Raw genomic sequence first — 27,021 nt, forward strand, 5'->3', positions numbered from 1 at the left:
GTTCATCCCAGTGAGTTAACCACATATCCCTTTTTCCCCCACCCAGAACTTTTGATGACTTTGCAAACCAGTCAACAATTCAGCACAAAGGCGTTCTGAGTCACGCTGGCATGTTGTGACAGAATCACACAATTGCATGCAATTCTTCCCATTTTGAAAATCCCCCGGACAGCAGATGCAACTAGAATCAAACATCAGAACCAGCACATCCTGAGAGAGACTTTGCAGCCCAGACTGCAGCCTCTGGGGGGGGGAAACCTCCTTTTGTGACATGGAATAAAGCTGATGGGGAAATGGCAGAAGGACTTCCAAGAACAACTTTAGCTTTGCTCTTCCTCGGATTCTTTGGGGCCGTGGTGGCAACACCAATATCATGCAGGAATGAAGAAGGTGAAGCTGTGGATTGGTAAGTATGAACCATAAAGATTGATGTGTGAGAAAAGAAAGCAAAGGCAGGTTGTTTCACTGTAAAGTTCTTAACAAGAAGTTCTTAACCCACCTGTCCTGTCCTCCTGCTTCCCTTTAGGAACAAGGGGTGGGGGGAGTGTGCAAATGTACAAATTACCAGATAAGGTTAGTATTTTAAGCTGGTTTCCCCCTACGAATGTTCAGAACCGTCTCTCACAGGTCTGATTCACTACTCTCAGAAGGGCAAAACTGGTTGCCTCTAAAGTAAAGATGACAGTTTTTCAGCTAGCAATTTCCTTTCATTAGAGCATAGTTTTGCCTCACAGTAGCTTTCTAATTTTAAACAAACATACAAGAAAACACCACCACCACCAAACTCATTGCCGTTAAATGGATTCTTACTTTGTAGTGCTTGACATAGTCTGTAGGAAGCTGCACTGCTAACCGAAAAGTGGCACCGACCTCGAGGTTCGAACCACCAGCAGCGCCTCCGGAGAAAGATGGGCAATCAATCTACTCCTTTGCGATTTACAACCTTCAAAAAACGCTATGGAGGGTCACCTATCACTTGGTTCTGACTCGATGACAATGAAAAGAGGGAAAAAAGAAATGGCCAGAGTAGAGCTTCCCCATAGGAAGCCCCAGGGCTCCTCAACATCTTTTTAGAGAATGGCAATGCAGAAAAGAAATGTAATCTTCTTCTGAAGGGAAGTTCTCTTTGTATGAATAAGAAGGTCTGCTTGATTAACTTCTGTTTGTTAAGGCAGTTTCAATAGGAGCTGGAGTGGGTGGTGGGTCACTGAACTTTTACACAGTGTTAAAAAGACTAAGTGTAGGGTTGCATTATAATAATGGATTTTCCTCCTGCTTTCATCCCTCTCTGCTCTCTAATTAGGGTGTTTAGTTTTGCCATTATGGTTGGCATCAAGCTTATGATAAAATTTAGGACATGGACTCACAGACGCTTTCAGCAAACACTTCTTGGGCACACACCAGGCCCTGTGCTTGATTTTAAAAATACAAAGATGAACAAAAGATTTTCTGCCCTCACAGAGCTCACAGTTATGTGGCAAGGGAATAAACGAAGCATTACAGGTGCAAAGAACTGAGAAGGTCCTTTGGGAAAGTGGATTTTGAGCTTAAGTTTTAAAGAATAATTATGAGTCAGCTAGAAAAAGAGTGATATAAGAGCAGGTCGATGAGGAGACCAGAGACTAGAAGCCATGTGAATGAAAACATCAGCATCCATGAATGAACCTGAGACCAGAAAGAAAGTGGATGGTGCCCACATACAACAATTGACCATTCTAAAAGGGATCGCGGTAGAAGATCTTGGATATAGTGGGGCAGGAAATGTGGAACAAAACTCAAAACCACATAAAAAGCCAAGCTTACTGATCCAATAGAGACTGGTAGAACTCTCAAGCATAATCACCCTTCAAACCTGGAACAAAAGTCACTCCTCTCCTCCCTCCCATGTCGCTGAACTTTCAGTCAAACACCAGAGAGATAAGATAGTTAATAAAATTAGGGAGGCACTCGCTTCTTAGAATAACTAACATTGTAAGGTCATAAGAGCAGTATTTGCCAAAGGATAAAAGGCACTGAGGAATAGAGGAATTAATGGAAATGAGAATTACAGGGAGGAGGGATTGGGGAAAGATCAATTTACATCATGAGTATTGTCATTAATGTTATAAAACAAAACTTGTATGAATGGTTAAATAAAAAACTAATTTGCTTTCAAATGTTAACTCAACAACTGAGAAAAAAAAAACATGAAACTGTATGAGAAGTTTCAGAGCTTCAAATATTCCTGTATTGCTGCATCTTCAGGAGAATGTAAACCAGAAAGTTAGGTGATGGTCAGATCTCAGAGTTTTGTGTGCTGAGCGGCAGGGTTTGAGCTTGATTGACCTTGAAAGAAAGCCCCTAAATAAAATCAAGCTGTAGCGTCATACGGCCAGATTAGGGTTTAGAAAATTCACTGACAGAACAGTGAAGGCTAGATCAAGAGGCACCATTCGAGAGTAAGCAAAATCAGCTGGAATTTCATAGTCTTGCATTTGTGAAGAACAAGACCCTGAGTTGAACGATTGGCAGTAGAAATGGAGAAGAAACATTCGAAGAAGATTTGCTAATGGATGTGAAATGGACAATGAAGAGAAATTAAGATTTAAGACTTTTAAGTTTTGGCTTCTGTGACTGCATGGATGATTCCTTAATTGGGGGAGATAAACAGTTGTTGTTGTTGTTGTTATGTCGAGTCGTTTCCGACTCATAGCGACCCTATGCACAACAGCCCTAAACCCTGCTCTATCCTGCGCCAACCGCACTGCCTCTGACACACCCATCCCGATTACCCCAGTCACCGAATCAATCCACCTCATAGAGGGTCTTCCCCTCCTGCGCTGTCCCTCCACCCTCCCAAGCATGATATCCCTCTCCAAGGACCTGTCCCTCCTGGCAACATGTCCAAAGTATGTCAGACAAAGTAAAATATTACAAACTTGTTTTAAAAAATAGGACACTGGAAGTTGCTGGGACACCTTTGTGTCTAGGTTTTTCTGCAACTCAGTATGATCTGTGAGCTAGCAAGAGATTCAGGAATGCTCAGCATATAAATGAAAAAAGTCACTAGGAAGAATGTTTCTTTTTTTCCTTCCCCTCCTTATTTAAACAGTTATACATATCCCATTCCTTGTGAATAATTGCAGTCCAATATTGGCCATTCATTCGTCCATTCTTTTCTGGGAGATTCTTTCCCTCAATGTTTTACTGTGTTTATGTACATTCTGTTTCTGCCCTCTCCGTCCTCACTCCCTACCCCCATCACTCTTTTCATAGTACTGGTATTATACTTTTGTGACTGAGTTATTTCACTCAACGTCATCTTCTATGTTGTGTAGTATTTTATGAATCCTTCGTGGATTGGTTGTTGTTGGTTTTCTTTCCATGCTGAATCATTGTATTTTACTCCACAGAACCTAACAACAACAACAAATATTCCATTGTGTGAATGTTCACAGTTTCTCTATTCATTTGTTGATGAGCTTTGGGACTGTTTCCATCTTCTTGCTATTGTGAATAATACTGCAATAAACTTGTTAGTTGTCATGGAGTCAGAGCCAGCTCACAACCTACCATCCAATGACTTTTCAGAGGCAGTAAAAAACGTGAGAGGAGATTGCCTGTCCTTTCCTGTTGAGCAGCTGGTAGATTCAAACCACATGCCTTTGGATTACAATAAACACAAGTGTACATATATCTATAAGTGTCTCAGCTCCAGTGTCCTCATGGTATATTCCAAATAGTGGAGTAGCTGGGTCATATGGAATTTCTATATTTACATTTTTAAGGAAACACCATGCAACCTTCCATAGTGGCTGTACCATTTTACATTCCTGCTAGCAGTACATGAGAGTTTCAGTCTCTCCACATCCTTGCCAACATCTATTGTCCTGTCAAACTTTGCTATTGCTGCTAGGATGAGACAGTATCTCGTTTTGAAGAACAGCTCCCTAATTCATAGCAATTTTGAGCATTTCCTCATGCATTTGTTGGCTATCTGAATAACCTCCTGGGTGAAGAGTCTGTTCATGTGTTCTGCTCATTTTGTAATTGAGTTATCATTCTTTTTCTTGTGGAGGTATTGTAGTATTCTATAAATTTTAGTTATGAGTTGCTTGTCAAACATGTCATTGCCAAGCGAGTTTTTTTCCCAGTCTGAGCTTTCTTTTTTACTTTTCTTACTTTTTATTCTATATTGGTTTGCATTCAAAATTCATCTAAATTGTGCTTCACACTTTCCTTCATTCACATTATGTTTCATACATTGTTGTTGTTGATTGCCATTGAGTGGAACATGACTCATAGCAATCCTATGAACAGAAGACCTGAAGCCTTTCAAAAACTATCACTGTTTCTCAAAGTTTATAGAGTTTTCAGAGGCATGTTGTTTAGGAAGTAGATGCCTTTCCTGCTTCCAACATTATGTTTATAAAATTAATCTCCATTGAACTATGTCCATCATTACCCTGTCTTTTTAGGTCCATGCCAGACCTTTCTCCACCCATCAAATTGTGCAACTCTGTGTGTGGGCTTTCTTTTAATTCTATTAGACAAGATTTTTGATGCGTGTAAGGATCTGGTTTTTTTATGAGGTATCATTCATCCATTTTATCCCCCTTGTTTATGTATTTTTGCCTATGCTTGCAAGCCTATTCATGCTGTGGTCTAGGGTATCTAACTTTGTCTCTATTTTTTTTAATAACCTTTATAGTTTTACTTTCACCTCTAGCTCTCTGATGCACTTTAAGTTGGTTTTTGTCTATGGTGTAAGAGGTAGAACTTGTTCCATTTTTCTATAGGTAGTCATCTAGTTTTGTCAATACAATTTGTTAAAGAGGCTGTCATTTACCCACTTAGTTTTTTCTCCTTGTTGAATATCATTTGATAGAAGTTAGAATGACTGATTTCTTTTTTAATGACATTTTCTTTTAATTGTTATTTTAATGAAAGTTTACAGAGAAGATAGACTTTCATTCATTCAGTTTTGCACATTTTAGCCCCTCTCCTCCCTTTCCCCTTCCCTCAGTTCACTTTTTTTTTTAATGTGATGGTTTAATTTCTTGGTTTTAAATTATATTCTATTGGTCTTTCTGCCTGTTTCTGTACCAATTCGATGCTGTTTTCATTACTAGAGCTGTGTAGTAGGCTTTGAGATCAGGAAGTATAATGCCTTCTACTTTGTTTTTATTTTTCAAAAGACTTTCACTTATTTGTTGTTTCTTTCTTTTCCAGATAAAATTGGAAATGGCTTTAGCATTTGTATTGAGATTGCATCAAACTTGTAGATAGCTTTTGGTAGTACTGTGATCTTTATAATGTTGAGTCTTCAGAAGAATGTTTTGAAAATACTAGCCATAAAAAAATATCAGCAATGGAATACATAAAGACCATAAACCCTTCAATGGTGCACCCTAGAATTAGCATATGAAACATATTTTTGCTACAGTTGAGTGGATGTATTACTTAGTCACGTCCATCAGAGAGAATATTGAGCAGATAGTCTCAAACTGGTACAACCTAGTTGCAGTGTTAATGAATAAAATAACAAAATGTCAGCGTCAAAAGAAAAAGTTTTATGGACCATGTGAAGGCCTTTCCCTATGAATTAGAAAGTCTGATCAGGGCAGGACACCATTTACTTCAATTGGTGGTGGTGGTGCTATGTGCCATTGAGTTAATTATGACTCATAGCAACACCATGAACAACAGATATGAACCTTATTCTATTCTGCACCATCCTTAATATAAGCAAGCTCATTGTTCCAGTCACTGTTGTCACCCCATCTTATAGAAGGTCTCTATCTACCACCTTTCATATAGCAAAAAACTGAAGAGAATAGAGTGAAGAATTTGATTTCTAACAGACAGTGTAAGATACTTTTGCAGTAACTTTTGTTTAATCAATTGTTAAGCTGATTCCAACTCATGGTAACCCTATGTTACAGCGTAAAACTGTTCTTCATAAAGTTTTCCCTGGCTGAGTTTTCAGAGGTAGATTACCAGCGCCCCCTTTTTTTAGGTACCTCTGGGTGGGTTCCTAATTTGCTTCTGAGTTGTGCCGGAAAAAAATAGTACTAAATATCCATGGATTGCCAAAAGAACAAAATATATATATCTTAGAGAAGGTATAGTCAGAATATTCCTTGAAGGCAAATATGGTGAGGTTTCATCTCATAGACTTTGGGTATATTGCTAGGAGATACTATTTTTTTTTAATTAATTTTAATGAACGTTCACAGAGACAAAGAGTTTCCAGTCATTCATTGTTGCATTTTTCTCCCTACCCACTCCCTCCCCCCCAATTCATTCTTCTCCTTGAGAAGAAAAATAAAAACTCTTTAATTGTTATGCAATCCCTCCCCCCAAGTCCACGCCACTATTCAGCCTTCACTCTGGACTTCTGTAATGACAAGAATACCCATTCGTGTGTCCCTTTTAAACGGTTCTCTCCCTTGTCTGTTTCAATGGAATAGAAATATCCTCAACCAGATAGATTGACACAGTGACTGCTGCAATGTGCTCAAGTGTGTCAGAAATAATAAGGATGACACTGGATAGAACATTGTTCAAATCTATTGTTCATAGGGTAGCTATGAGTCATACTCAATTCAACAGCACCTAATAACAACAACAATAGTAACAAATACTGCATAGGTTGGAACTGCAGTTAGCAGCTGAGAGTGTTTATTATTTTCATCATTCAAGGAGTCCTGTACAGTAATGTTGTTGTTGTTGTATACCATGGAATCAGAACCAACTTATAGCTGACCCTCCAGTGGGTTTTCAGAAGCAGTAAATTGTACAGGTGGAGAATGCCCATCTTTTCCCCACTGAGCATATTGTAGATTCAAACCATGTACCTTTGGGTTGGCAGCACATTTACTTGTCACTAAGCCACCAGAGCTCTCTTTTACAGTTACAGTGATTGCAATAATAATATTAGGTTCACGGAGAATGTTTAAGTGTTAATCAGGTCCTGCTGCAAAAAATATTTGGTTGGACCATTAGGTTTCAACGGGGGAAGGTTTGCCCTCCAGAAGGAATTTGGCAATGTTAGAGCCATTTTTATTATCACAACTTGGGATGCTAGTAAGCAGAAGCCAAATATCCTGTAGTGCATAGGACAGTCTCCTACAACAAAGAATTCTATTTCCCAAAATATCCAAGGAGGCATTCTTCAGAAAGCCTGGGTGGCACAGTCCCAGAATGCCTGCATGCTCTAAGGGCCCAATCACCTCTCCTCTTGAGAGACAGTCAGGAAAAATACAAGCAGGAGCAATCCCCTTCATTGCTACTGAGTCGGAACTCACTCATAGATGGCCCTCCAATGGGTTTTTCAGAGGCTATAAATTGCACAGGAAGAAATCATACATCTTTCTCCTGAGGAGCAGCCAGTGGATTCTTACTGCCTGTCATTGGATTGGCAGGGCAGCTCCTTACCCACAAGGCCACCAGAGCTCCCTAACAGAAACATTAGTAAAGGAAAAGAAATTGCCCATGTAATTAGCTATACTTGACCTTGATTCCTTTATGAGGAGCAGTCTGATAAACTGAGCTAAGGAATGTGACTGAAGTCAGAGGATCTAAGGGGTCTCCACCTTCCCTGGAGCTCAAACTCAAAATGTCACACACAACCAACCAGCTGCAAATAGAGGAACATACCAGGTAAAAAAGAGAAACACACCCAATAGTCCTCATGTCCAGGCCTAGATCTTGACATTTTCCCTATATGGAAGCAACAGAGAGAGCTACTGTCACTATACACGAGCTCATGAACTTCCACTACAGAAAAAAGTTTACAGACCAATGAATGTATTTCTCCAATCAAATTCACATTTTCTTTTATGAAGAGGAGCAAGAATAAAGGTAGAGATGAGACAGGGAGGTAGATAAAATTCTTTTCCTTAAACTTTGAGGTCTCCTATGAAAAACAGTTGTGATGATACTTTTTATTTCTTAGTGTGACTGACATGAGGCAAGCCTTATAATTATTCATAATTGACAATTGTTTCCCTTGTCAGGTTTATCTTTTATAAGCTACCTAAAAGGCAAAAAGAGACTGGATTAGAATACCTGTACCTAGACTCTACAACTAGAAACTGGAAGAGGAGTAAGCAACTAATGAATGCCACCAAGAGTGTTTTGGGAAGGACATTACAGCAGTTATATGAAGTATATGCCTCCAAGGTATGTATTAGCTAAACATTCAATTAAATCATAACATATGCATAAAATAGAATCCAAAGCTTCTAAAATATTTTCCCCTATTAATTTTCCAACCCCTTAACATAACATCTTTAAGTAAACTAATTCAGAATTAGCCCAAGACAACCATCTGAGCCAATCTTATCAAGACTTCAGGGAATATGCAACACACTCCACAGCAATGTCAAATTGTTAGCACATTAGCCACCAAGTCTAATGATATGACTGGACAGGGTATGTATTAATCACATTTAAGTATACAAATACTTAAAACTCCTGTCAATTTACTCATTTTTTTCATTTAATTTTAGCTCATCTGATTTAATCTATATAACTTGGTCCATAGATTTTAATGCATCAAAATGACACATTTATTCATCTCAAAGAAATAGAGATTACTCTCCTGTCACAATGGAACAGAGACTAATGAATTAATACAATCAGACATTATGGGTTGTACTGGCTCACATAAAGGACCCCTATCGGTCTTCCTTTTGGTTATTTTCTAATGGTGGATTGAGAGCCAAGGGTCTCAAAGCCTTAAAGCTAACTTGCCTGGATGGAAATGACCCTGTTATCTGAACTTCACAAACCAAAGAGCTAGCCAGTAATAGATAATGAAAGCCACATAATTCAGACATAGGTGGATGGCTTGTAAGTAGGCTTCCTGGCTCAATATGGGCAGCCTCCCAGCATCCCACACAACCATCTGCTGTTCAATGACAAGATTATTGCTTTCCAATCAGGGATGACAAGTAAAGCCAAGCAATAATTGACATCCTGTTACTCATTTCTGCATTTCCAAACAATACCTTATAGAGAAGGAAGCAAAGAAGATGATGAAGCACTTATAATGTGCTAAGCTTTCTGCTGGGTCTTCACCTATGTCAACTAATTCAGCCTTCAGCACTGCTACTGCACAAGCACGTCTGAATATTTACTCAACACATAAAGGGAGCGGCCACTATGTGTGGTCATATCTTATTCACTATCATCACTTTTCAGAGTCAAGTTACAAAATTATAAAGGATTAATAGAATCTTTGAATGTGTAGATGTGCCAAGTGTTTTAAAAGATTATTTCATGAAGGAGCTTTGGTGGCCTAGTGGCAAGAAGCTGAGCTGCAATCCCAAATGAACGCAGTTCGAATCCACCAGATGCTCCACTGGTGAAGAAGGGGCAGTCTCCTCCTTTGACAGTTGGAGCTGACTTGACGGTACACAACAACAACAACAACAAAAATTATTTCATAGCGTTTCAACCACAGCCCTACTCTGAATAAAGATATTTTTCTTTGAAATTATAACTGCTTGCAACTGCTGAGGATACGGAGCATAATCCAACAGAGATTAAAAAAATATTAAAAATCACCTGCCTCAAAAACAAAAGTCAACAAGATTTCCTTCTTCATTACAAAGTCCACATGCTCCAGGAGGAAGGGGAAAGTAACATCTTAAAGCCTCTGCCATTACGCTATATTGGTTTTTAGTTTGGCAGAATACAATCGATCTTTGGCAAAGCAGAGGTTGCTCCAAGATTCTATGCAAGAGAGAGAGCTTGACTGCTCACAAAGCAAGCAAGCAAACAAACCAAAAAAGTAGAGGGGAGTCAGAGATTTTCAAATGTGAGAAACCTAGAAGGAGACTGGTAGGGAACAAGACAATTTAGTAGTCACAAATCCTTCAATAATCTCAGGCCTTCAGTTAAATCTGCTCATCCACAAATGTCTTGACTTGAGTGCTTCTGTGAAGAAAATGACAGCAAAGGACTTATGCCCATATCTGATGGTAATGGAGCCAAAAGAAGAGGCCAACAGCAGGAAGTGGCATCCAGATGAACATGAATGTTCCTTTAAAGTTGGAACTGTTGTTGTTATGTGACATCAAGTTGGAACCAACTCACAGCTGACCTGACATCTGATTTTCAGATGCTGATAATGGCACAGGAGTAGATTATCCATCTTTCCCCTCTAGAGGAGCTGGTGTATGCAAAACACCTGACTTCTTACCCACTACAGAACAGCATCAGAACTCCTGAAGTTGGAACCATGAGCCAGAAGTGACTGAGAATATTACTACTATAGCCATCTCTTCACCTGAAATCGAATTTGTGATAAAATGAGATTAGTTAGTTTTAAATATCAAGTGTCAAGGTGACCCAAGTCAATATATGGGTTTCATTTGGAATTATTTTCCCCCTTTTGCAAATAAGAAAATTGGCTTTGCAAATAAGAGCCATTCATAGATAGTTAAAATGTCTTTGTTGCAATTGTTATGCACTGTCGAGTCAAAACTGACTCGTAGCTGACCCTCTACCAGGTTTTCAGAGGTATCTCATTGCACAAGAGAAGATTGCAATAATAATACATATCAAATGGCATGGTAGTGGCCTAAACTTGTCCATATTCTCTACTAGCTTGAAGGCAAACACTATACCCTTACCGTGTCCAGTAACCAAAACAATACCCAACTTAGGCATTAAAGGAATTAAATTGCATAAAAGCACCCACCTAGATCTACCTTATTCTTAAGTCCAAGATCTGTCAAATCACCTTTCTTTACACCAGGGTTACAATCTACTTAAATTTAGTGAGTCATCAAACTGCTGGTTAAAATAGTAGCCTTCATCTACTCTAAGAACAAACTTCCTCTCCTAGCTTGTCAAAGCCTCTGCACATTGCACCCAGGGGTGCACAGCAGCCCCATTACTACATCGAGAACAGGTCCACAGAAGAATTGTCAAAGTTCTCCAGGGAAAGTGGATATGAATGCCATTCAGCAGCATGATCAATCATGGAAAATGAGAGTAAGAAAAAAATATAACTTCCTGGATATTATGAAACATAGTGGCCAATAATGCTACACAGGCGATTTCATGTCTATTTTTTAAATTACACCAAATAATTAAGCAACTTTGAGGGATTCATGTATTGACTACCTGCTATCCACCAATAGAAAAGCAAGGACCTTTTTAAGGAAGTGAATATTTTTTCATATTTTTAATTATATCACTGAGGCTTTTAAATATTAATAATATTGACCTCAATAAAAATCACCACATCATGTCACAAATGAAACAGAGCACACTTAGAGCAGACTAGCAGACATGGCACCTGAAACTGAGTCCTCAAATTTGGAAACAAAAAAACAGGTGAAAGTAGACACTAATGATTGGAATGTGGAAAGGGAGAAGCATGAATGTAGGAAATGTGTAGGAATGTCAGAAAATAGGACATCATTAAGAAATAAAGGTGGTGGTTGTTGTTATGTGCTTGCGACTCATAGTGACCCAATGTACAATAGCTCTAAACTCTGCTCTGTCCTGTGCCAGTCTCATTGTCTAAGACACACTCATCCTGATTGTCCCAGTCACCGAATCAATCTACCTCCCAGAAGGCCTTCCCTTCCTGTGCCTGCCCTCCACCCTCCCAAGGATGATGCTCTTTGTCAAGGACCGGTCTCTCCTTACAACATGAACAAAGTATGTCAGACGAAGCCTCAGAATCCTTGCCTCCAAGGAGCAGCCAGGTTTAACCCTCTCCAGGACAAATCTGTTTTCTTAGCAGTCCATGGTACCCTCAACAGTCTTCTCCAACACCAAAGCTCAAAAACATCAATTATCCTTCTATCCTTCCTGGTCATTGTCCAGCTCTCTGACGTATAACAAGTGATTGCAAAGACCATGGCCTGTACCAGACGCACCTTAGTCTCCAGAGACACACTGTTGCTCTTGAGTACTTTAGAGAGGTCCCTAACAGCAGACTTTCCCCATGGCAATACGTCTTTTAATTTCCTGGCTGCTTGTGCCAAGAGTGTTGATTGCGGAGTCAAGCAGACTAAAGCTATGAACAATCTCAAGCTCTTCACCGTCCATGCTGATGCTGCCAATTGGTCCAGTGGTGAGAATCTTTGTCTTCTTGACATTGAGCCTCAATCCATACTGAAGGCTGCAGTCCCTGACCCTCAGCAGCAAGCGCTTCAGGTCCTCCTCAGTTTCAGCAAGCAGGGTTGTGTTGCTCAGCATTTCTTAAGCTCAAGGAACTGAAGAACAAATTCAAACCTCGATTTGCTATAATCAAGGACGCTTTAGGAAGAGTATTAAATGATCCAGGAAGTATCAAAAAAAGATGGACTATACTGAGTCATTGTATCAAAAGGAATTGGCAGACACAGAAGAATTTAATGAAACCACATATGAGCAAGAGCCTATGGTGATGAAGGAAGAAGTTCAAGCTGCTTTGAAGGAAATAGCAAAAAATAAGGCCTCAGGAATAGATGGTATACCAATCGACATATTTCAGCTAACAGATGCTGCCATAGACGTGCTCTCCAAGGTTTGCCAAGAAATCTGGAGAACAACCACTTGGCCAACTGACTGGAAGAGATCTATATTTGTTCCTATTCCAAAGAAAGGTGGCCCAACAGAGTGTGGCAACTATAGAACAATATCGTTCATTTCACATGCAGGCAAGATTCTGCTGAAAATTATCCAAAAATTACTGCAACAGCACATCAGCAGAGAACTGCCAGAAGTCCAGGCATGGGACATTTTTAATCAATCATATTATCTACTATGCAAGAGATGAAAAGATGAGAAAAAATCGGTTTGTTTTCATAGTTGCAAAGGTTATTTCTAGATCCATCTTGAAATACAATGTTGTAGCAAGAGGAAAGTAAGCATATGCTTACAAGGAAATCTGGTGAATACCGCCATCATTAAAATATATGCACCAACCACCAGAGCCAAAGCGGAGGAATAGGTTATTTCTACCAACTTTTGCAGTCAAAAATCGATCAAACATGCAACCAAGATGCATTAATAACAATGGGTGACTGGAATGTAAAAGTTGGAAACAGGGAAGAAGGATCAGTAGTAGTAAAACATGGACTTGGTGACGGAAATGAGGCTGGGGATTAAAATGATAGAATTCTGTACAATTAATGATTTCTTCATTGCAAATACCTTTTATAAGAAACATAAACACAGACTATACACATGGATTTCACCTGATGGTATGCAGAGGAATCAGATCAATTATATCTGTGGAAAGAATCATTGGAGAAACTCGATATGAGCAGTGAAAACTAGGCCAGGTACTGATTGTGGAACAGATCACCAACTATTCATAAGCAAGTTCAAATTGAAGCTAAAAATAATAAAATCAAATCCATAGGAACCAAAGTTTGACTTTGAGTCTATCTCACCTGAATTGTAAGACTATCCAGGTCTTGAACACTAATGAATGAAGACCAGACGAGTTGTGGTAGAATATCAAGAATATCATCCACAAAGAATGCAAAAGGTCATTATAAAGACAGAGGAGGAAGAAAAGACTGAGATGGCTATCAGACAAGACACTGAATATTGCACAGTGCTGAGAAGCCAAAGCAGAAGGAAAAAAGCAGGAAGATAAGGAGCTGAAAATAAGATTTCAAGGGTGACATGGGAAAACAAAGCAATGTGAAATGTGCAAAGAGATGGAGTCAGAAAATGGCCCCAAAGGGCTGAACTCTCTCAGCACCTTTTATCCTGGAGAAACTAAGAACTAATTCAAGCTTCAAGTTTCAATACTTAGGGACACTATGGGAAGAATATTGAGTAATCCAGGAAATATTTTAAAAGTTGGAAAGATCCTCCCCATTTCCTCTAGGAAATGGGGAGGATCTTTTGTGAAAAACAATGTATTCAAACTTTGTAAATAATTCAGAATAAACACACACACACACACACAAACACACACACACACAAACACACACACACACACACACACACACACACACACACACACGACAATGTACAGAAATGATTGTATGAAAATAAATGTACATGAATGAAACAATGTATATGAATAATTGTATGAAAGTGAATGATGGGACAAGTAATAATAAATTTTAAAAAAAGAAGTTGGAAGGAATATACAAAGTTACTAAAAAGAATTGGCTGCTGACACAGAAGAATTGCATGAAACAACATATGATCAAGAGACAATGGTTATGAAGGAGGACATTCAAGCTGCTTGGAAGGAACTGGCAAAAAACAAGGCCCAGGGATTGATGACATACCAATTGACATATTTCAACAAACAGATGCTACACGGATGTGCTCACCAGGTTATGCCAAGAAATCGGGAGAAAAATTACCTAGCCAACTGGCTGGAAGAAATCCTATTTATTCCCGTTCCAAAAAAAGATGACCCAAGAAAGTGTGAAAATTAACATACAATATTACTAATGTCACATGCAAGCAAAAGCCTGTTGAAGATTATCCAAAAAATGACTGGAACAGCACATCAACAAAGAACTACCAGAAATACAAGCTGGGTTTAGATTAGATTGTGGTATTAGAGCTATTGTTGCCAATGTTAAATAGATCTTAGCCCCCCGCCCCAAACAAAGTACCAGAGGAATGTCTATCTGTGTTTCATTGACTATGCAAAGGCATTTGGCTGTGAGGATCACAACAAATAAATAAAAAACCTTGAGGTGAATGGAAATCTCTGAACACTTGTTTGTACTCATGCAAAACCTATACTCAGACCAGGAAGCAGTCCTCAGAACAGAGTAAGAAAACGCTACATGAGTCAAAGTCAGGAAAAGAGTATGTCAGATATGTGTCTTGTCTCCATATCTTTTCAATCTATATGCAGAATAGATCGTTCAGGAAGGCTGGACTTATAAGGAGGAATGTGGCATCAGGATTGGAGGAAGATACATCAACAACCTGCATTATGCAGATGACACAACCTTGCTTGCTGAAACTTGAAGTGCTGTAGTCTTCAATATGGATTGAAGCTCAACATCAAGAAAACAAAGATTCTCACCACTGGGCCAATTGGCAGCACCATAAGAGATGGAGAAAAAAAAATAAGGTTGTTAACAATTACAGCTTACTCAGCTTCACAAATAAACACTTTAGGCACCAGCAGTCAGGAAATCAAAAGATGAATTGAACTGGGAAAATCTGATGTCGGGAGAAAATCTCAGTCTAGAGACTAAGGTGTATCTGATCCAAACAATGGTCTTTGTAATTACCTGCTATGTGTCAGAGAGCTGGACAATGACTAAGGATGACAGGAAAAGAATCAATGTCTGAGTTGTGATGCTGGAGAAGACTACTGAACACACTGAACACACTATGGACTGCCAAGAGAACAAATAGGTCTATCTTGGAGAGGGTGAAATCAAGTTTCTCCTTGGAAACTAGGATTTTGAAGCTCCATCTCACAGACTTTGGCATGTGGCCAGTAAGAACCAGTCCTTGGAGACAGACATCGTTCTTGGAAGGGTGGAGGGACAGCACAGGAGAGGAAGACCCAGGATGAAACAAATTGACAAAATAACTGGGGTAGTGGGGGTAGGTGTGTCTGAATCAACGAGACTGGCTCAGGATAGGGCAGGTTACAGAGCTGTTGTACACAGAGTTGCAGGTGACTCAACAGTACATAAAAACAACAACAACAACAAAACAAATATAAACAAGTTTCCAAACCATAGCAAAGGGATGCTATGAAAATAATAGCTTCATTTTAACTTAATTATTAATTCATTTTGACATTTGGGCAGCTATTTGGAGAACTTGTTGTTATTATTTTGCCTGATCAGAGGAAATTCAGTAACCCATGTGCAATTTTATCACCTTTGTAAGCTGAGAAACATCTAGTTAGAAAGAAGTGACTCTGAGAAGTGGATTGAAGAAAAATCCCCTCACGTGGAAAGTAGAGGGAGCAGATAGTGAGGAATTCTGATTAATTACAAGCTTAGCCAAGCAGCAAAGCACAAAGTAGACAGAGGAAATCAGATCCTGACAGGCAATTCTGTGTTGTATCTACTACAATATTAACTGGAAAAACTCAAGTGTATTCTTTGGCTGGTTGTACCTACTTAATTTCCTGAATAAATATTTAAGTATTCTTTTATTATACACTGGTTACTTAATCAGAAACCTAGGTCCAAAACCACCAAGGGAAGTAGTGATATCATCTTCATAAGTCATCTCACAATGCATGGGGCTCCTGTCACAAGAATACATCGTACATGGTTGAGAATATACTTTCTTTCCTCTGCTTTGTGTTTATAGAATTTATAGTGATGGGCAAGTTGCCTGTCAGGGGAAAAGACATGTTTTAATGAAAGCTCTGTATTGTAGAGTTATCAGAAATGTGAATGTATGTGAGAGGAAGATTTATGGTATTATAATCTTACTTTGTTCCTACAGAGTAACAACACAGCCTATCTCATATACAATGATGGAATCCCTAAATCTCACAGTTACAATAGAAAGTATGGACACACCAAAGGTATGACAGAGGTTCTTAGCTTCCCTTTTCTACTGAAAATCAACAAGATTTTGTTAACATTTCATCATAAATATTTTTATATTCTACTATGAAAAGATAACATAGCTTTTCTTTTCAGTGGCTTATACTTAATCATTAAAATTTGTTATTTCCATATCAGACGTCATATTATTCTTTGTATTGGTGATTCCCTTTTTCACAAATTCCATTCTACTTCTTAGCACATACATATATTTTTTAGCACATATATTTTTTAGATAATATACCCTGTAGTGTAAATGATTATTGGGAATATCAGTCACTGCAAATGACTACCAGGAATACCAGGGCCATCAAGTCAATAACAGTTCATAGCCACCTGACCATGTGAACAACAGCTCAGAACTGTGCCTTATTCTGTGCCATCCTCCAGATCTCCACCATATTCAAGCCGATTGTTGCAGCCTCTGTGTCAGTTCATTTTGCTAAGGTCTTCCTCTACTCTCTGTTACTGTGGTTATGTGCCAACAAGTCAGAATCAACTCATAGCTGACCCTCCAATGGGTTTTCAGAGGCTGTAAAATAACAAACAAGGAGACTGCTTACTTTTCTCCTGCTGAGCAAATAGTAGATTTCGTCATGTGTCTTTGGGTTGGTAGCACAACTCCATACCACTAGGTCACCAGAGCATGTGATTTCTCATACTCCGCTTATAACCGAAAGGTTTCAGTTCACCAGAGGCTACTCAGAAAAAACGGGTGGAAATATTAAAAATCAGCCCTAAGGAGAACACTTCCACTCTGACACTTCTACTCATGAGGTCACCCCTGAGTTGGGACTGACTATGAAAATTTACTATCAGGGACCTCTCCATAATGCATATCAATCTAGAGTCTAAGATGTGCCTGATCCAGGCCATGGTATTCTCAATTACTTGCGATGCATCAGAGAGTTGGGCAATGATCAAGGATGAATGATACCTTTTGAGTTATGGCGCTGGAGAAGAGTACTCAACATACCATGGACTACCAAGAAAACTAACTGGTCTATACTGTAGAGGGTGAAACCAAGCTGCTCCTTGGATGGAAAGATTTTGAGACTTTGCCTCACATCCTTTGGGCATGTACTCAGGAGGGACCAGTCTTTGCAGAAGGACATTCATGCTTGGAAGGGTGGAGTGCCAATGCAGGAGAGGAAGACCCCGGATGAGATGGATTGACACAATAACTGGGGTAATGAGAGTAGATCTATCAGACCGTGAAATAGTCTCAGGAGAGAGCATGGTTCAGAGCTGTTTTGCATGGGTTTGCCATGAGTCATAGTCGAGTCAATGGCATGTAACAACCACGCATATGTACATTTAGCATCTTAGCTTAACTAAAAGAGTCCTCACTTGTACTGAGTTCATTCTGCCCCAAAGAAGCCCTCCATTTGTTTTCCAAGGCTGTAAGTCTTTATGGGAGGAAACTGATCATCTTTTTCTCATGGAGTGAGTTGTAGATTTGAATTGTCAAGCTTTTGGTTAGCAACCCAACATAATTATGTTGAGTAAAAGTCACTGTTCTTAGTGTATTTATTAGTTCTATTTGAATGAAATATTTTAATAAGATTGTTTTTGAAGTTGGTGATTTTGGTCTTTCTTGTTTATAAAATATGTTTCAATACATTTTCATTATAGAACATTTCAAAACACAGGTAAAAAGCCATAACCCAAATACTTGTTACTGTATGTCATAGAGTCAGAAACAACTCACAGCTGACCCTCCAGAAGGTTTTCAGAGTCAGTACTTGGACCAGGCGACAGTGGTCAGAACAGAGCAAGGAAACACTGCATGGGTAAAAGTTGTGAAGGATGTATGCCAGGAAGGTATCCTATCTCCATGCCTCTTCAATCTATATGCAGAACACATTATCTAGTAGGCTGGACTCTATGAGGACAAATGTGGCATCAGGATTGGAGGGAGACTTCTCAACAATTTCTATTATGCAGATGACACAACCCTGCTTGCTGAAACTGAGGAGGACCTGAAGCACTTGCTGCAGAAGGTAAAAGACTGCAGCCTTCAATATGAATTGGAGTTCAATATCAAGAAAACAAAGATTCTCAGTACTGAGCTAATTGGCAGCATCATTATAGACAGGGAAGAGATTGATATTGTTAATAGCATTAGTTTGCTTGGCTCCACGATTAACACTCTTGGTACCAAGAATAATTTCACTGGGAAAGTCTGTTGTGAAAGACCTCTACAATGTACTGAAGAATGGCTATGTCAGTCTGGAGAAGACTAAGGTGCGCCTGATCCAGGCCATGGTCTTTGCAATTACTTGCAATGCATCAGAGAGCTGTACAATGACTAAGGATGACAGAAGGTGAATGGATGCCTTTGAGTTGTGGTGCTGGAAAAGAATATTGAATATACCATGAACAGCTAGGAGGACAAACAGGTTTATCCCAGAGAGAGTGAAACCAGGCTTCTTCTTGGAGGCAAGGATACTGAAGTTTCATCTGATATACTTTAGACATGTTGCAAGAAGAGACCAGTCCTTGGAGAAGGGCGTCATGCATGGGAGGGTAGAGGGACAGTGCAAGAGAGGAAGACCCTCTCTGAGATAGATTGATTCAGAGGGACAGTGCAAGAGAGGAAGACCCTCTCTGAGATAGATTGATTCAGTGACTGGGGTAATGAGGGTAGACGTGCCAGAGACGAGGTTGGCACAAGATAGAGGCGGATTTAGGGCTGCTGTACATAGAGTTTCTATGAGTCGCAAGCAACTCACCAGCACATAACAACAATAAATCAGATAGGAGAAGATTGCCCATCTTTCTCCCACAGAGCAGCTGGTGGACTCAAACTACATGCCTTTGGTGTTGTAGCACAGCTTCTTAGCAGTAGGCAACCAGAGCTCCCTTATTTAAGCCTCTTTATTTTTTCTATAATATATTTTTAAAACCATTTCATTGAAATATTGCAATGACTATTTTCCCCAGTATTTTCTAAGCATATATCATAAATAACTTTCCATTGCAATAAGTATTTTTTTAGAAGATCCCAAACTCAAATGCTTTCAGGAAGCAGGCATTCATTTTAAGCAGAGTGACGTGGGCTGGCCTATTGTGCAGTTGTAGAGAATTGGAGTATGCATGAGAATGATTTGATCTGTGGGCTGCCAGTTGGCAGCCTCTGGTTAAGAACAGCCTCGTAATTCGTGAGTGTCAAAGGGCAGCTTTGGCGGCCAAGTGGCAAGAAGATGCATTGCAATCCCAAAGTTATGTGGTTCGAGGCCACCAGCTGATCTACAGGAGAAGGATGGGAAATCTCCTTTTGTGAGATTAACTGCCTCTGCAAACCAGAGAGTCAGCTATGGGTTGGTTCCTACTGTACAGTACCCAACAACAACAAAGGGCAGAAGAAGCTCTTGTGAGTAGTTAGACTAATATGCTGTCCTGCTAACCACAAAGCTAGTGGTACAAATACATTACTGCTCCAAAAGAAAAATATTTACAACCTTAAAAACCCTATGGAGGGTCACTGTGAGTCAGAATAAACTCAGGAACAGTAGGTGGATAAAAGAACATGAGCCTTTAAGTTGTTCTCATGATTGGAGTCCTTGGGTGGTACAAATGATTAACAAGCTTGGGTGGTAACTAAAAATGTCGGAAGCTTCAATTTAAGAAAGGTCTGGCAGGCACTCTGCTTTCAATTAAAACTCTGTACAATTCCACTCCTACACACATGAGGTTGCCATGGGTTGGGGTCAACTTTATGATAACTGGTTTGGTTTAGACGTTTGCTGTCCCTTGAGGTAACCCTCCACATGTAACCTAAATATTATAGCATGTCATGTTCTTTAACCTTTCATCCATAAATCTCTGACCACAGTTCTTACCCCCAGCCCATTAGAAGCTACAAGGATTTGAGGGGGGAAAACTGGAAAAAGTGAGGCCTGGAGTCAAATTGGGGAATTCTCCTTCCCAGCAGATGTTTTATTATCCTGAGGAATTTATTTGTACCATGAGGCTAGGATTTCAGCAAAAAAGAGACTAATCTAGCAGACGTGCTCTCTAGAAGGTCACAAGCTCTGTTAGGTAACACAATTTGAACATAGCCAATCTGGTATACAACACAGGTATCGATCTCTTGGTGTCCTACAAGAGAGTATTAGTTCACTTTCCTAATATGTGTTCTTTGAAAAGAAACATTTTTTTAAGAATTTGCTTTCACCTTTAGCAATAAAGCAAACATGAATTGATTTTAACTTTTCATGCTCTTGTGCAAACTGAGCAGTCTAGCAACCTTATCACAACTATCCTGGTATATATATAAACACATAAAGAATCACAGGCACTCATGGGACAGGGATCTTTTTGCTGTGTCACAAGATAATGATCCTCCTGTGTTCTTCCTTTCTGCCTCTCGCATTTTTTTTTTTGCTGTGCAATTTTTGCTAAACAGTTAATTGGGATGCTTTCATATCACTTCCTCTTTTTCCCCTTTGCCTCTTTTTTTGGCCTTGTGGGATTAAGGGCTTCCTCTGCCACAGAAATGAGCATCATTTTCCTATAGTAAATCGCTGCAAGAATATTTCTTCACTTGATATTTTCTCTCCTAACTCTAATTTTTAGCCAGTTTTGAAAATAGCTTTGCTGCTGAACAGTAAAATTTCTCTTCAAGGTTTGGCAGGTGATTGCATAGTGTAACAAAGTCAAATTCTAATTTATCAAATTTTCCTTCTGCTAGAGAAAATTCTTCTTGTGATTTCAACATGAGATTCCTCTTACCTTTTTTCAGGTTGACTCTACTGGTTCCCCCTTTTGTGATGGTTTATTATCAATAATCAGACAATGTGGTGTGTGCTTAAGTTGTTTTTGAAGTCTTTGAAAAATGTTTATGGTGCTTGTGATTATTAACCTATTAAAAGCGTTTGCCTACAACATAATAAAGCTTAAATGTTGCAGCTTTGAACTCTATTTTTGAAAGGAGCTTTGTTTTTCTAATTTATCTGTATTTAACTATGTATTTGGTAGGTTTACTGCTGTGGAACAGAGTTCAGGGGTTCTGGCTGATTCATTCTATTCCCCGGTTCCCTCCAATTCCTGAAGAAGGCTATGATTATCCACCCACGGGGAGACGGAATGGACAAGTTGGCATCTGTGTAACTTTCAAGTACAACCAGTATAAAGCAATAGGTAACATTAGAGTGTGTTAAAAGAAGAGAGATTGCAGTGCTGAATAAGGGAAGGAATTGGCAAATGTATTAACAAATTTGTCACGTAATATTCTGTTTCTAGATTCTAATAATGAGTTTGCCACCAGCAGGCTTACTTACATTGGTGATTCCTTGATCCCCACTGAAGTCACTGAACTTGATCAGGAGACATTGTTGTTATTATTGTCAGGGGTATTTTAGCCATTTTTGACCCTGTTTAACAATCCCATGTGTCAGCATAGTACTATGCCCAGGGTTCTCTTGGTTGTGATCTTTATAAAGCAGATCATCATGTCTCTGTCCCACAGAGCTGCTGGGTGGATTAAAACAAGCAATCTTGTCAAATAACAGCTAAATGATTGAATTTGTCACCACCAGATTTCCTTTCATCAGAATTTTTTATGTCTACATAAGCTAGATAGGTTACAAGATGGATAAAAGAGAAAGGCAGACATGGCACGGTCACATTCGCTCAAACGTCTCAGCTCTGTCATATTTTAAGTCTGCAAGAATGTAGATCTAATAGTTACAGATGTCTAGACCTATCAAGAGGAAACGTAAATCTAGGTCTTTGTGTGTTTAAGGAGAGGGAGAGAGAGAGAGAGAGAGAGAGATCCTGATTTTTTTAAATTTTATTAATTTTAATGAACATTTACAGAGATTTTGAATTTCCATTCATTAATTGTTGCACTTTTCTCCCAGCGCCCCCTCCCCTCAGTCCTCTCCTCTCTTTGAAAAGTAAAAGAAAAATTCCTTCATTGGTATGCAATCCTCCTGCACCCTCCACCCACCACTACTACCCCAAGTACACTCCACTGTGCAACCTTAATTCTGGAATCCTGTGATAACCATAATTCCCTATCATATATAGGTTTTTAAATTGTTCTCTCCCTCATCTGTTTCAATGTAGTATAGATAATTGATCCAGTTTTACTCAGTCTTACCCCAACCCTGATGTCAGTCCCATTCTATAACAGTAGCACCATGCAGTATTTGTCCTTTTGTGACTGAGATACATCACTCAGCATAATGTCCTTCAGGGTCACCCATTTTGAATAATATTGCATGAGTTCCTTGTTTTTCAAGGCAGCATAGTATTCCATTGTGTGACTATACCACAGCTTCTCTATCCATTCATTTTTTAGGGTACTTGGGTTTTTTCCAACTCCTTGCTATTGTGAACAAAGCCGCGATAAACATGGGTGTGCATATATCTGCTTGGATGTCAGTTATGGTCTCGTTTGGGTATATTCCCAGTAGTGGAATTGCTGGGTCAAATGGTATCTCCATTCGCAACTTTTTGAGAAAGTGCCATATCTCCTTCCATAGTGGTTGCACCATTTTACACTTCCACCAACAGTGAATAAGGGTTCCAGTTTCTCCACAACCTCACCAGCATTTGTTGCTTGTTGTTCTGTTAAACTTTGCTATTCTGACTGGGGTGAGATGATATCTCATAGTTGTTTTGAACTCCTGATTTTTTAAACGTAGGTTCATCTTATGTTCTAAAAAAGGTACACATCACTTGTTGCCTATAGACTGAGATCCTTTAAGATCTTGAATGGACCTAGATGCTTAGCTCTGGCAAGCTGGAGTGGAAGAGGAGGAAGGGCAGGAATACTGATTTACCAATCACCTTTTACTGAAGAGAGGAACCCTAGTGGCATAGCAGATTAAAAACTGATGCTAACAGAAATGTCAGTAGTTAGAAATGATCAGTGGCTCTTTAGATGAAAGATGAACCAGTCTGTTTCTGTTAAGATTTACAGCCTCAGAAACCCAGTAAAAAGTCACCATGAGTTTTATTTGATTCCACAACAGTGGATTTGGTTTTGGTTTTTAGTTTTACCAAGTTTTGCTAGTTTTACTAGTTTTGCTAAGTAGAAGCTTCTAGGTAAAACAAAATTGGGAAAATGTTTTTCTTTAAATTTTCATATTACGATCACTAAGGTTCTCAGAGTTTATCCTAAGTCAAACGTTAGCCTAACTATTTTGATTCATGTGATAATTAGAACTATAAATAGCGGAAAGCTTAAGCGTGTAGTCTGTGAGTTAATTCTTAAAACATGATGATTGATACATATGAGTGCTCTGCTTTTATATATTATACTTTGGGGCTGGGGCATGTGACCTTCAAGGTCAGACTACCTGAGTTTGAATAGCACCTCCATCATTTACAAGCTTTTTAATCTTAGACATGTGGTGTAAACACTCAGTTAATTCAGCTATATAATGACGATAATGGTAACAAGAGAATCTGCTTAGTCGTAAGATTATAATAAGGATTAAATTAATTAACTTGAGTAAATAAACTCAGACCACATCTGGCAAGTAGGAAGTGCATAGTGTCAGCTAGGCCGACTAAAATTCATTTGAAAACCATGAGATATCATCTCACCCTAGTCAGAATAGCAAAATTTAACAGAATAGCAAGCTACAAATGCTGGAGAGGTTGTGGAGAAACTGGAACCATTAGTCACTGTCGGTGGGAGTGTAAAATGGTGCAACCACTGTGGAAGGCGGTATGACGCTTTCTCAAAAAGTTGCAAATAGAGATACCATTTGACATAGCAATTCCAATACTGGAAATATACCCCAAAGAGACCATAACTGACATCCAAGCAGATATATGCACACCCATGTTTATCGCAGCTATGTTCACAATAACAAGGAGTTGGAAACAACCTAAGTGTCCATCACCAAACGAATGGATAGAGAAGCTGTGGTATATTCACACAATGGAATACTATTGCTGCATTGAAAAACAAGGAACTTATGCAATATTATTCAAAGTGGGTGACCCTGGAGGACATTATGCTGAGGGAAGTATCTCAGTCAAAAAGGACAAATACTGCATAGTGCCACTGTTGTAAAACAGGAGTGACATTGGGGTTGGGGGGAGACTGAGAAAGATAGGTTTAATAATGTATACTGCATTAAAACAGATGAGAGAGAAAACTATTTAAAAGGGATATGTGATTAAGTATTTTTGTCGTGACAGGAGTCCAGCGCAAAGGTTTCATAGTGGAGTGGACCTGGGAGGAGGGATTGTAAAACAATGAAAGAATTTCTCTTTTACTTTTCCAAGAGGGGAGTATACTGGGGGGAGGGTTGGGAGGGAGAAAAGTACAATGAATGAATGGAAATTTTTTAAAAAAGAGTGATTTTCTGTTTTGGTTTGTTTTGCACCTTTACTTCACAGCAAACTGTATCAAACAGATGTTTCCTTTTATGCCTTAACTCTCAAACCTTTCGTTATTGACACTTGTTTCAGATTATCAGCTCTTGATCTACAACCCAAATGTGTACAGCTGCTCCGTCCCAGACACCTTTCTCCAGGAGCTCACTCACATGCCCCAGCTGTGCGCTAGGTCTGGCAGCACATCGGTGACCCCTCTCCGGAAGCTCGCCACGTTTCAGTCAGCCCAGGGAAAAAACTTCCTCCATTTTGCAAAGTCTGATTCTTTTAATGACGGTATGAAAGACCACCATCAAACAGTATGCTACATAGCTGTTGTTGAATCATTTGGCATTGCTTAGAGAAGTTACTCTAATTATTCAGAGGAGTGAAATGAAAAAAGAAGGAAAGGAATGGGAAAGGAGAAGGGAAATCAAGGACCAACTCACACATTTACCTGCTCAATTTCCATAGCAGGGTTGCTGATCCAACTACAAACAGTTTCTCAGTCAACCAGCCAGGGATCCGTACAAGGTCATGACCTCTCACCACTCTAGTGCTCAAGCTTCAGCCATCTTCCTTTTCTTCCCTCTCTATATGGTTATTTTAAGCCTTCTTTAGTGTGCAATCCTTTATATTAGCCTGTCTCTTCACATGTTTTACCTTTTTCTTCGTAGAAAAAAGAAAGCTCACCAGCAAGAAACAATTTCAATATTATACTCCCAGCCTTCACCTCCCCCCCAAAAAAACCAAAAAAGCCCACGACTGTTTTATATCTATTTCCACTCTTTTAAACCTATTTTTTCCTCATTCCAACAGACATGATTGCACTCATCTCTTGGTGTTAGCAACCAAGCTATCTCTAGATAGATGATAGATAGATAGGTAGGTAGATAGATAAAGATCAATCGAAAGATTGATCTTTATCTATCTATACACTCCCTGGATTATACAGAACATAAACTGTTTGCAGACACCAACATCATAGTGACAATGATTTGCATTTACTTACCTACAAAATACTTTATATCACCATCTTGATTATGTTGTTATTATTCTTGTGTCATATTTATGCCATCCATTTATAATCAATCACTAGAAAAATACTTTCTATCATTATCTTGATTATGCTACTATTATTGTGTAACATTCATGCCATCTGTTAATTTCCATCCTGGAAATATTTTCAGGAATTTCCCTAAGTGTGATTGTCAACCTTACTGTCTTTCTCCTTGTAAATTCCAGACATCTTTACAGCTTGGATGGCTCAGAAGTTGAAGACACACTTGCTAACGGAAACCTGGCAGAGGAAGACACAAGAGCTTCCTTCAAACTGCTCCCTTCCCTACCACGTCTATAATATCAAAGCAATTAAGATACCTGGAACATCCTATGTTAGTTCTTATCAAGATCATGCCAAATGGTGTGTTTCCCTCAAGGGTACCAAAAATCCCTGGACATGCATTGGAGACTTAAATCGGAGCCCCTACCAAGCCTCCAGAAGTGGAGGATTCATTTGTACCCAGAATAGGCATGTTTACCAAGCATTTAGAAAATTAGTTTTGTGTTACGAGAATTGTTGAAGGGATATATGTGCTATCAATTTTGTTGGGTGCCCTTAAGTCAGCCAACTAATGACAACTGTATATACAAGAGATTGAAACCCTGCCCAATCCCATGCCATCCTCATGATATAATCTCTGTTGTGCTCAAGCTCATTATCCTAGCGACTTAGACACTCCACTTTTCCAATTATAATATCTTTCTCCAGGGACTGAGTCTTCCCAATAACACACTCAAATGTGTGAGATAAAAGTCTCACCATCCTTGTTTCTAAGGGGCATTTTTTGGACATTAATAATGAATCTTCTATTAAATTTGTTTTTTATGTAATAGAAGACATATACGTGTAGTCTTCAGTCATTAAATAAAACATTTTTTCTCATGTTTCCCATTTTTACTTAACAATTTCTTTGTTTTATACTATGTACCATGAACATGATATTGTTGTTGTTGTTGTCATTGTCATTGTTGTTGTTGTTGTTATGTGCCATTGAGTCACCTGCAACTCATAGCAGCCCTATGTACAACAGCCCTACACCCTGCTCTATCGTTGCCTAGCTTATTGTCTCTGACACACCTATCCTCATTACCCCAGTGACTGATTCAATCCATC

General features: G+C 39.1%; 1 protein-coding gene across 1 annotated transcript; it reads left to right on the plus strand.

Annotated features, from left to right (window-relative positions):
• Nucleotides 1–293: 293 nt before the first annotated feature.
• Nucleotides 294–26,428, plus strand: DNASE2B (deoxyribonuclease II beta). Its single transcript, XM_006898375.1, has 6 exons — nt 294–406; nt 8,001–8,166; nt 16,399–16,480; nt 21,486–21,647; nt 24,942–25,142; nt 26,091–26,428. Exons 1-6 carry the CDS (start codon nt 294–296, stop codon nt 26,426–26,428), a joined length of 1,062 nt encoding a protein of 353 aa, XP_006898437.1.
• Nucleotides 26,429–27,021: the final 593 nt, after the last annotated feature.

This window comes from Elephantulus edwardii, unplaced genomic scaffold (assembly GCF_000299155.1).
Source record: "Elephantulus edwardii isolate Elephantulus edwardi_28Jun2011 unplaced genomic scaffold, EleEdw1.0 scaffold00227, whole genome shotgun sequence".
NCBI lineage: Eukaryota > Metazoa > Chordata > Mammalia > Macroscelidea > Macroscelididae > Elephantulus > Elephantulus edwardii.